Source organism: Salmo salar, chromosome ssa11 (assembly GCF_905237065.1).
Source record: "Salmo salar chromosome ssa11, Ssal_v3.1, whole genome shotgun sequence".
NCBI lineage: Eukaryota > Metazoa > Chordata > Actinopteri > Salmoniformes > Salmonidae > Salmo > Salmo salar.
Window position 1 is genome coordinate 97,370,644 of NC_059452.1, and position 13,005 is coordinate 97,383,648.

General features: G+C 41.0%; 1 protein-coding gene across 1 annotated transcript; it reads right to left on the minus strand.

The window, feature by feature from the left end:
- Positions 1–8,332: 8,332 nt before the first annotated feature.
- On the minus strand, positions 8,333–10,355 carry LOC106563753 (alpha-2Db adrenergic receptor). The gene has a single exon (XM_014129592.2). It carries the CDS (start codon positions 10,062–10,064, stop codon positions 8,709–8,711), a length of 1,356 nt encoding a protein of 451 aa, XP_013985067.2. The 5' UTR covers positions 10,065–10,355; the 3' UTR covers positions 8,333–8,708.
- Positions 10,356–13,005: the final 2,650 nt, after the last annotated feature.

Consider the following 13,005-nt stretch of genomic DNA (forward strand, 5'->3'; position numbering starts at 1 on the left):
AGTTTATTGATATTTGGGGTCCGTTTTTTTGACTTTTTGCAAACCGGTGATATCGTATCTACATATTTTTTTTTATTTGAATATTGGCTTTAGCTGAAGCGTAATCTGCATTATATATATTCTGTATTATTATTGGAAATGTGAGGGCTTTATTATTTTTTTTCTATTAATGTTGGGTTGTTCTGTTTTTGTCTTTGGGGTGGGGGGACGAAAAACAAGAAAATGTCTGTTACTGTTGATTGTCCTATTTGGAACTAATAAATATGTGATTAAAAAAATAAAGCGTTGGTCCCATGTTTTATGAGTTGAAATAGATCCCAGAAATGTTCCATATGCACAAAAACCTTATTTCTCAAATTTTGTCCACAAATTTCAAAACATCCTTGTTAGTGAGCATTTCTCCTTTGCCAAGATAATATATCTACCTGACAGGTGTGATATATCAAGAAGCTGATTAAACAGCATGTTCATTACACAGGTGCACCTTGTGCTGCGGACAATAAAAGCCCACTCTAAAATGTGCAGTTCTGTCACACAAAATAATGCTACAGATGTCTCAAGTTGAGGGAGTGTGCAATTGGCATGATGACTGCAAGAATATCCACCACAGCTGTTGCCAGATAATTGAATGTTTACTGTCTACCATAAGCTGCTTCCGTCGTTGTTTTAGAGAATTTGTCAGTTCGTCCAACTGGCCTCATAACCGCAGACCATGTGTAACCACGCCAGCCCAGGACCTCCACATCCGGCTTTTTCACCTGCGGGATTGTCTAGACCAGCCACCCAAACAGCTGATAAAATTGTGGGTTTGCACAACTGTAGAATTTCTGCACAAACTGACAGAAACAGTCTCAGGGAAGCTCATCTGCGAGCTCGTCGTCCTCACCAGGGTCTTGACCTGACTGCAGTTCAGCATCAGGCAAATGCTCACCTTCGATGGCCACTGGTATGCTGGAGAAGTGTGCTCTTCATGGATGAATCCCAGTGTCAACTGTACCCGGTCAGATGGCAGACAGCGTGTATGGCGTCGTATGCAAAGAGATACCGTGAAGAGATCCTGAGGTACATTGTCGTGTCATTCATTCGTCGCCATTACCTCATGTTTCAGCATGATAATGCACTGCCCTATGTCGAAAGGATCTGTACACAATTCCTGGAAGCTGAAAATGTCCCAGTTCTTCCATGGCCTGCATACACAGACGTCACCCACTGAGCATGTTTAGGATGCCCTGGATTGACGTGTATGACAGAGTGTTCCAGTTCCCGACAATATCCAGCAACTTCACCCAGCCATTAAAGAGGAGTGGGAAAACATTCCACAGGCCACAATCAACAGCTTGATCAACTCTATGTGAAGGAGATGTGTAGCGTTAAATGAGGGAAATGATGGTCACATCAGATACTGACTGGTTCTGATCGACGCCCCTACCTTTTAAAAAAGGTCACCGATGCATATCTGCATTACCAGTCATGTGAAATCCATAGATTAGGGCCTAATGAATGATTTCCTTATATGAACTGTAACTCAGTAAAATCTTCGAAATTGTTGCATGTTGCATTTATATTTTTGTTTAGTGTAACACAAGACCATTCACGAGGTCTCTAACCCACAGATACTGGTTCAGACCATCAGTGCTTTCAGGGTGTGTTTGTTTACATGAACAGTAAAAATTCGATATTAAACTGATTATGGCAGTAGGCAGATTATGGCAATAGTCATGTAAAACACCTTACTCTGTTACTCAGGATTATCTTAATCTGTGTAAAGTCAAAATAGAAGTAAGCATATGCCGATTGAAACACATGGTTTTCTGAGAAATCTTTTGAATTATAGGACATGTAAACAGCTGTATATTTGATCTGTGATTTGCCAGCACCGGGTAGTGCAAGGCTGCCTATTTAGCACGAGTGAAGTGAGTTCGGAACAACTGAATGTATGCTTTTATATGTCCGAACTCAGAATCAAATAGTCTTCGCAAAAATACCAGTGGTGGAAAAAGTACTCAATATTCATACTAGAAAAGTAAAGATAACTTCATAGAAAATTACTCAAGTAAAAGTCACCCAGTAAAATACTACTTGAGTAAATGTCTAAAAGTATTTGGTTTTAAATATACTTAAGTACCAAAAGTAAATGTAGTTGCTAAAATTTACTTAAGTATCAAAAGTAAAAGTATGAATAATAAAAAAAATCCTTATTAAACAAACCAGATGGCACAGGTTCACACTCAAACACATAATTTAAAAACAAAGCATTTGTGTTTAGTGAGTCCGCCAGATCAGAGGCAGTATCGATGACCTGGGATGTTCTCTTGATAAGTGTGCGAATTGGACCATTTTCTGTCCTGCGAAGTATTCAAAATGTAACAAGTACTTTTGTGTGTCAGGCAAAATGTGTGGAGTAAAAAGTACAATTTTCTTTAGGAATGTAGTGAAGTAAAAGTAAAAGTTGTCATAAATATAAATAGTAAAGTACAGATACAAAAAAAATGACTTAAGTAAAATACTTTAAAGTACTACTTAAGTTCTACTTTATACTACTGAAAAATACAGTAACAGAGTCACTGTGGTAGAACGTTTATTTTGATTGCCGGTTTTCTGCATTTATCAAAAGTCCCATCAGTAGACTTATTTCAGATGTGTTCATGTAAACAGGATTATTAGGGAAATCATTCTTGCAAAACATGCAAACGTTTTAGACAAATTATTATATTAACCTGACTATCCACAATAAATCGCATTATTGTGTGTGTGTAACCGTGCTCATACTGTGTGACAACTGCAAATAATTATTCAACGTAGGCTATATGTAGCACTAATGAAAAATAATACATGAACTCATATTTAAGTTTAGCAATTCAACAACAAACGGCATTTAGCCGGCACGTCTTTTACACCAGGGTTTCCAAATCTCACTTTCTCTCCTCAACATTCCCCCACATGCATTTTCTATGCTGTAGGCCTGTTTTACAATTAGCAATTAGCAAGACCAAGCCTGCTTCTTTTCCCGAATAAGCTATTAGGCCTAGTGGCTATTAAAATAAATTATATTAAAAACATTTGTAAAAGTCCTATAGTTTTTCCTGGGATTTCACGATAAGAGGAATGGCTTGCGTTGCTCCAACTATGTACCACACCTGCACAATTTAGCTAATTGAGCCGTTCAATGATTTCCTAAATTCAACACATCTGGTCTTCCAAAAACATGAAGCGTCTGCGGCACTCCAGGACCAGGGTTGCCTACCCCTGCCTGTTGCGCACGGGGGACAGCTGGAAGAAAGAAGCTAGTGATGTGTAGCCGAAGTAAGAAGCTAAATATTAGGCCATTCATTAGCTGAATATTAAGCCATTCATTAGCTTAATAGTAGGCCTTAGGCTAAACATTTACCAGTCAAAGTGCAAGAAAAAAAGTTATCAGATGATGAAATGACCGATCTGAAGTGCGGTCCCGGGCACATGAACCTCCACTATTGATTAGGCCTACGTTTTTTAGACAAGACAATTATTATACATGGGCTACAACAGTGCAATGAGAAATGTATTTTTATTATCAAGTGAGTACATAATTATTGTTCATAGGCTGTCAATTGCAGTGATGTAGGCTAATTTGAATAACTGCTCAAACTTCCTGTTTTGTTTCAGGCCGAAATAACTGCATAGTCCTACAGCCAAGGCCTGATTATGCAACCATTTGGATCAGTTTGGGTCTATTCTTGACCGTTTAGAAGGTCCAGAAAGGTACATTAGCAGGCCACTCATATGGTGTATTATGTCAGGATGTAGCCCAGTGTAAGATTGGCCTACAGGAAAATATGGGCTTCTCCCTTCCACCTCCCCGAACGTTCTTAATGATGTAGCCTATTTCGCATTTAGCAAGCAATAGTAAGCATGCATCTTTCATCCAATAGGCTAAAGAAAATAAGTCGAAATATGTGTCCAACAAGCTTTTGTAGTCTGGCTTTTCCTGGGACTCCACAAGAGTGTGCAAAGCTGTCATCAAGGCAAAGGGTGGCTACTTTGAAGAATCTCAAATATAAAATATTTGTTTAACACTTTTTTTGGTTACTACATGATTAAATTTGTTATTACATAGTTGATGTCTTCACTATTATTCTACAATGTAGAAAATATTAGAAATAAATTCAAAACCCTTGAATGAGTGGGTGTGTCCAAACTTTTGACCGGTACTGTATACTTCCATAACTGATACCAGGCTACCTTCAGATTAGTCTTGAGGCTTGTGGACTTACTCTCCGGACCTACTCACTGCCACAGTCATACTCTGGACCTAGTTTTGTCCCATGGAAGAAATGTTGTGGATCTTAATATTTTTCCTCATAATCCTGGACTATCGGACCACCATTTTATTACGTTTGCAATCGCGACAAATAGTCTGCTCAGACCCCAACCAAGGAGCATCAAAAGTCGTGCTATAAATTCTCAGAAAACCCAAAGATTCCTTGATGCCCTTCCAGACTCCCTCTGCCTACCCAAGGACGTCAGAGGACAAAAATCAATTAACCACCTAACTGAGGAACTCAATTTAACCGTGCGCAATACCCTAGATTCAGTTGCACCCCTAAAAACTAAAAACATTTGCCATAAGAAACTAGCTCCCTGGTATACAGAAAATACCCGAGCTCTGAAGCAAGATTCCAGAAAATTGGAACGGAAATGGCGCCACACCAAACAGGAAGTCTTCCGACTAGCTTGGAAAGACAGTACCGTGCAGTATCGAAGAGCCCTAACTGCTGCTCGATCATCCTATTTTTCCAACTTAATTGAGGAAAATAAGAACAATCTGAAATGTCTTTTTGATACTGTCGCAAAGCTAACTAAAAAGCAGCATTCCCCAAGAGAGGATGGCTTTCACTTCAGCAGTAATAAATTCATGAACTTCTTTGAGGAAAAGATCATGATCATTAGAAAGCAAATTACGGACTCCTCTTTAAATCTGCGTATTCCTCCAAAGCTCAGTTGTCCTGAGTCTGCACAACTCTGCCAGGACCTAGGATCAAGGGAGACACTCATGTGTTTTAGTACTATATCTCTTGACACAATGATGAAAAAAATCATGGCCTCTAAACCTTCAAGCTGCATACTGGACCCTATTCCAACTAAACTGAAAGAGCTGCTTCCTGTGCTTGGCCCTCCTATGTTGAACATAATAAACGGCTCTCTATCCACCGGATGTGTACCAAACTCACTAAAAGTGGCAGTAATAAAGCCACTCTTGAAAAAGCCAAACCTTGACCCAGAAAATATAAAAAACTATCGGCCTATATCGAATCTCCCATTCCTCTCAAAAATGTTTGAAACAGCTGTTGCGCAGCAACTCACTGCCTTCCTGAAGACAAACAATGTATACGAAATGCTTCAGTCTGGTTTTAGACCCCATCATTGCACTGAGACTGCACTTCTGAAGGAGGTAAATGACCTTTTAATGGCATCAGACCGAGGCTCTGCATCTGTCCTCATGCTCCTAGACCTTAGTGTTGCTTTTGATACCATCGATCACCACATTTTTTTGGAGAGATTGGAAACTCAAATTGGTCTACATGGACAAGTTCTGGCCTGGTTTAGATCTTATCTGTCGGAAAGATATCAGTTTGTCTCTGTGAATGGTTTGTCCTCTGACAAATCAACTGTAAAATTTGGTGTTCCTCAAGGTTCTGTTGTAGGACCACTATTGTTTTCACTATATATTTTACCTCTTGGGGATGTCAATCAAAAACATAATGTTAACTTTCACTGCTATGCGGATGACACACAGCTGTACATTTCAATGAAACATGGTGAAGCCCCAAAATTGCCCTCGCTGGAAGCCTGTGTTTCAGACATAAGGAAGTGGATGGCTGCAAACTTTCTACTTTTAAACTCGGACAAAACAGAGATGCTTGTTCTAGGTCCCAAGAAACAAAGAGATCTTCTGTTGAATCTGACAATTAATCTTGATGGTTGTACAGTCGTCTCAAATAAAACTGTGAAGGACCTTGGCGTTACTCTGGACACTGATCTCTCTTTTGACGAACATATCAAGACTGTTTCAAGGACAGCTTTTTTCCATTTACTCAACATTGCAAAAATCTGAAATTTTCTGTCCAAAAATGATGCAGAAAAAGTAATCCATGCTTTTGTTACTTCTAGGTTAGACTACTGCAAAGCTCTACTTTCCGGCTACCCAGATAAAGCACTAAATAAACTTCAGTTAGTGCTAAATACGGCTGCTAGAATCCTGACTAGAACCAACAAAAATTGATCATATTACTCCAGTGCTAGCCTCCCTACACTGGCTTCCTGTTAAGGCAAGGGCTGATTTCAAGGTTTTACTGCTAACCTACAAAGCATTACATGGGCTTGCTCCTACCTATCTTTACGATTTGGTCCTGCCGTACATACCTACACGTACGCTACGGTCACAAGACACAGGCCTCCTAATTGTCCCTAGAATTTGTAAGCAAATAGCTGGAGGCAGGGTTTCTTTTATAGAGCTCAATTTTTATGGAATGGTCTGCCTACCCATGTGAGAGACGCAGACTCGGTCTCGACCTTTAAGTCTTTATTGAAGACTCATCTCTTCAGTAGGTCCTATGATTGAGTGTAGTCTGGCCCAGGAGTGTGAAGTTGAACGGAAAGGCACTGGAGCAACAAACCGCCCTTCCTGTCTCTGTCTGACCGGTTCCCCTCTCTCCACTGGGATTCTCTGCCTCTTACAGGGGCTGAGTCACTGGCTTACTGGTGCTCTTCCATGCCATCCCTAGGAGGGGTGCGTCACTTGAGTGGGTTGAGTCACTGACGGGGTCTTCCTGTCTGGGTTGGTGCCCCCCCTTGGGTTGTGCCGTGGCGGAGATCTTCGTGGGCTATACTCAGCCTTGTCTCAGGATGGTAAGTTGATGGTTGAAGATATCCCTCTAGTGGTGTGGGGGCTGTGCTTTGGCAAAGTGGGTGGGGTTATATCCTGCCTGTTTGGCCCTGTCCGGTGGTATCATCTAATGGGGCCACAGTGTCTCCTGACCCCTCCTGTCTCAGCCTCCAGTATTTATGCTGCAGTAGTTTGTGTCGGGGGGCTAGGGTTAGTCTGTTATATCTGGAGTATTTCTCCTGTCTTATCCGGTGTCCTGTGTGAGTAAGTATGCTCTCTCTAATTTAAGTATGCGCTCTCTAATTCTCTCTTTCTTTCTTTCTTTCTCTCACTCGGAGGACCTGAGCCCTAGGACCAAGCCTCAGGACAACCTGGCATGATGACTCCTTGTTGTCCCCAGTCCACCTGGCCGTGCTGCTACTCAAGTTTCGACTGTACTGCCTGCGGCTATGGAACCCTGACCTGTTCACTGTGATTACTATTATTTGACCATGCTGGTCATTTATGAACATTTGAAAATCTTGGCCATGTTCTGTTAAAATCTCCACCCGGCACAGCCAGAAGAGGACTGGTCACCCCTCATAGCCTGGTTCCTCTCTAGGTTTCTTCCTAGGTTTTGGCATTTCTAGGGAGTTTTTCCTAGCCACCGTGCTTCTATACCTGCATTGCTTGCTGTTTGGGGTTTTAGGCTGGGTTTCTGTACAGCACTTTGATATATCAGCTGATGTAAGAAGGGCTATATAAATACATTTGATTTTGATTTGTGAGCGTCCTAGAGCAAAACAACCAACATGAGTTTCATCTTTCTATAGAGGGGTCATATTAGCCTGTAGCTCAAACTGTCCGGAAGTTACAGACAGAAGTTGGCAGAAGAGGCTGTCAAATCAAAGGCACTCCTTTGATATAAAGATGTGTCCGTTTGTCACTTTCACAAGAGTAGTAACATGTTCACCTACTTAAGACATTGTCTCTAGTACAGAGTTTCCAAACTTAGAGGTGCACCATCGCAAGACTTCTGGGAACACTTGCAAAACAGACCAATCCGACCAGGCCGGGGTTTGGGGTTTGAGAAGTCAATGAGAGATTAAAAAAATTATTCCTTAGTAGTTCATTTTCTCGAAATCTAAAGGCACAACCTGGATTCGATTGTGTGATCAGGGATTTATTTTGGAGAAGCAGTTTCTGCCTATCTTCCTACTGTACTGTCTTTGTCTCTAGCCTCTGGTGGGTCAAACAAATTGTATGTTCCGGTTCAGGTGAAATAGAAAGAGAGCCTTTGACATGACTTCTGCTTTTGGACCGTAATAAGGCAACACTCCATCTTAACTCCTTCTCCACATTTACTGGATTGGTTGAACAGTGCAGAAGAGAACCTCCCCTGACAGTTTTTTTCTTCTCTTTCAGTTATCTGTTTTATGCCTGCTATAATAGGTTAGATATCTCAGAGAGTAACAAGTCATTAATTGCCGCTTTACATCAAAAGCCCTTTAATGTATTAATAACAGAACACTGCGAAATGTGATTAACAACATGGAGAAACATAACAGTGTAGTCTGACTCATGCTTCTCTAATATGTAGATTGGATACTGATAATTCTTTTTTTAAAATAAATTATGCCGATTTGCAACCTGATGCATTCAAGTCCACAGAAACACCATCTGACGGTTACAAACTCACTAAATTTGAAGTCCATTTTTTACATGACATTAAATTATTATTATTTTAAAATCTCATCACATGATTCTACAAACACTTTTTACACGTTTCATAAGTACATATACTAAACGCAACAGAGCTTACCCACACGCACACATATATAGAGAGAGATACATTTTTTTTGTAAACCTATGTGTGTGAAGTCTGGCAAATGATCTTCATGAAAGATCTCCGAAAATCGCGATTAAATATTGTATAAATGATAGGATTCACTGAACTGTTACAGTAACCAATCCAGAAAAACAGATTAAAGAGAGCATCCGGAATTGGGCAACAATCTCTGCATATTGCGTGCAGACTGTATGTAAAAAAGAATGGGAACCAGCAGAGTACAAACACCCCCATCACCACTGCAAGGACAAACGTAAAGCGCTTTTCACGCATCTGCGCCAGTTTGGTCTTTGACAGTGACATCTGTCTAATCTTTTGCTCCTGAGAGAGCTTCGCGTTGCGGTTTGAAGCCCATGACACCCGGCAACTCTGTTTTGGGAAAGTGTTTGCGCCCTCCACTTTCCCTCTCTTGGCGAAGAGACAGTTCTTGGGTTTGCTGTCGGCGACGCAGCTCTCCTCCAGGTCAATATCATCGAGCTCTCCTTTCCGCATGTGGCCACCTAAACTGGGGCTGCTGGGGCTCTCCACCTCAAACTTCCTCCTGGGCACAAAGCACGTCTCCGACTGCGAAGGCTGTCTCTCCGTCCCGTTCTTTGCTGCAAACACAGTTGATGCGCGCTGCTTGGCCACTTTATATATTTTACAATACACCAGAATCATGATTAGTCCCGGGGCGAAAAATGATACCAGACAAGACGAGAGAATATACCATGTTTCGTTGTTGAGCAAACACTCATGCTCATTGTGTTTGGTCATAAGTAACGGTGGAAAAGAGATGACTGCTGATATGACCCAGACCACGGTGATCATACACTTAATACGCTTGGGCGTCCTCTTCCGATTGTAGCTAACAGCTTTGGTTACAGACCAGTACCTGTCCAGACTTATGGCACAGAGGTGCACAATGGAGGACGTGCAGAAGAGGACGTCAAGGGCCAAGTAGAAGGCGCACCAGGTGCTCCCAAAGTACCAGTAACCCATGATCTCATTGGCGAGGGAGAAAGGGATGACCAAGGTGGCCACTAATATATCTGCTGATGCCAAAGAGACAAGGAAGAGATTCTGCGGCGCACGGAGCGCGCGGCTGGTGAAAACGGCCACCACAACAAGTACATTCCCTACGATTGTCACCAGAATGATAACGGTGACTAGGAACACGATGAAGACGGCCACGCTCTGGGAGTGAGGCAGAGGTCTTTGGGCACTCGTGCCATTAGTATCCTCTGATGAGTTCGCTGCGGCAAAAGTTGTTGGGGTTATATCCATTCTAGATAGACACGTCTGTTCCTCCCCATTCTCCTCATGCATTCCAAGCAGAGATACACAAGGCGAGGGTGGCAAATTGCGCAATTTGATCAAAGTAGTAATTTTCATCTAAACAGTTGACCCATTATGTGGAAACATCACTGTTCAATCGAAATCACAGACGGAATGACCAGGAGAAGTAACATCCTGCAGTGTTTTGTTTTTAGTGCGTACGCACAAGATTGCCCGCGACTCCATCAATGCCTGGCCACGCTCTACAGTTTGTATTTGTGCAAGGAAAGAAAAATGATTTGAAAAATGAGTTGAATGTATGGTTCCCTCGCGCACGACGGCAGTCCAAGAAACAGGGTCAGATGGTAGCCTGACGTTCCTACTTGAATCTGGTCGTTGCGCATTGGCCGCGTTCATGCTAGTGGAGAGGAATGTTAGTTCGGAGAGAGAGAGAGAGAGAGAGAGAGAGAGAGAGAGAGCGAGAGAGAGAGAGATGGGGGGCGGTTACTGCGCAATTACGCACATGATTAAACCACGGGAATAGGGTAGTAATGGCAGTAAAGACAGGTGAATGTATTGTCAAATGAACACAACATCACCATTTGGAAATCTGTGCAAATGTTCTAGTTATCTTTAGAAGCGTAACATAACGTTAATTGTCAAACGCGGTGCGTTCAGTTAATTCGATCAATAATAAAATACACATTTAATTAGAACTGCATTATCTGAAGCCTGGAGGCTCAAATAAGTTGAAATTCTGCCCCACAGCCAACCAGCCAATAGTTTGTTGTGTCACACACACACACACACACACACACACTTAAACTATGACACTTGTATTCACTATGAAACATGATGATGACCAAGCCACCTGATATTTTGATTTGTCGATACATATGCGGTGAGCTATAGAAGTACTGGGATAGTGACAGAATTTTTGTTGTTTTGTCTCTACTCCAGCACTTATAACATGACTATGAGGTTAAAGTGCAGACTGTCAGCTTTAACTTGAAGGCATTTTCATCCATGTCGGGTGAACCGTTCAGAAATTACAGCACTTTTGTACACAGTCCCCCCATTTTAGGGGACCAAAAGTATTGGGACAAATTCACTTATGTGTATTAAAGTAGTCAAACGTTTAGTATCTGGACCCATATTCCTAGAATTCCGAAACTTAGACACTTTTTCTGTTTGTTTTGGTTGTGTGTCCGATCATTTTGTGCACAATAGAATTGAATGGTAAATAATGCATTGTGTCATTTTCGAGTTAATTTTAAATAAGAATAGAATATGTTTCCAAAAACATCTACATTAATGTGGAATCTACCATGATTACAGATAGTCCTGAATAAAGTGAGAAGGTTAGACGCACAAATTTCATACCCCAAGACATAGTCTCTCACCATTACAATAACAGGGGAGGTTAGCATTTTTTGGCGGTGGGGTGATGATACTTGAGCATCTGTAACTTCCTCACTCACCATTATTAATGATTTATTCAGGACTATCTGTAATCATGGTAGCATCCACATTAATGTAGAAGTGTTTAGAAACAGTCTTATTTACCATAAAAGTGAATCCAAAATGACACAACACATCTTTTACCATTCATTTCTATTGGGCACAAAATGATCTGAAACACAACCATCACAAACAGTAAATGCATCCAACAAGTTTGTAGAGCCACAAGCTTGATGTAATCATTGTGTGCTAGGAATATGGGTCCAGATATTCAACTTTGACTACTTTATTACACATAAGTGAATTTGTCCCAATACTTTTGGTCCCCTAAAATGGGAGGACTATGTTCAAAAAGTGTTGTAACTTCTAAACGGTTCACCCGATATGGATGAAAATATTACATTATTGTAAGTACCACATGTGGAAATCCAGTACCTGACCTTTGTCATCTCTTCAATCTAAGCCTACAGGAAAGTGAATCCCCTCAGGCCTGGAGGGAAGCAAAGTCCTTCCGTTACTCAAGAATAACAAAGCACCTTTAACTGGCTGAAACAGCCGGCCAATCAGCCTGCTACCAACCCCCCAAAATGGTGTTTGACCAGATACAAAGCTATTTCACAGTAAACAAATTAACAACTAACTTTCAGCATGCTTATAGGGAAGGGCACTCAACATGTACGGCACTTACACAAATGACTGATGATTGGCTGAAACATATTTATAATAAGAAGCGTGCTGTTTTGTGAGACTTCAGTGCAGCTTTTGACATTATTGATCATAATCTGCTGCCGGACAAAGTACAGTACCAGTCAAAAGTACATTGCAGAATAATAGTGACGACATCAAAACTATGAAATAACACATATGGAATCATGTAGTAACCACAAAAGTGTTAAACAAATCAAAATATATTTTATATTTGAGATTCTTCAAAGTAGCTGTAAGGTTCTGTATTTATTTTCTTAGTGAACCTTGTGTTCTGTTTCGTTGTGTTCTTGAACGTAGCCCTGTTTCTTTGTATTTTTGAACGTAGCCCTGTCTTTCATTTTTGTTCATTGATTTCACCTGTGTTAGTTACTCACCTGGTCTCATCAGCTCCTTATTGAGTTCAGTTTATTCTGTTTGTGCCTTTGTGAGGTATTCTGTAATGAATATTCAGGGAGAAAAAGGTGTAGATTCACACGCAAAGTGAGGCAGGTGTTTATTTCGCCTTCACAGAAGGCAGAAATCGTAGTCACAGGTAGGCAAACAGGCAGGTGAATCAAAACTAGGACTGAAGGCTGTAACTGGTTCTCACAAACAAGCTAGGAAAAGGCTTAGTAGAGTCCAAACAAACAATACCTCACAAAGGTACAAACAGAATGAACTGAACTAAATAAGGAGCTGATGAGACCAGGTGAGTAACTAACGCAGTTGAAATCAATGAACAAAAATTAAAGACAGGGCTACGTTCAAGAACACAATGAAACAGAACACAAGGTTGACTAAGAAAATAAATACAGAACCTTACAGTAGCCACCCTTTGCCTTAATGACGCTTTGTACACTCTTCGTATTCTCTCAACCAGCTTAATGAAGTACTGTTCCAAGATCTTGGA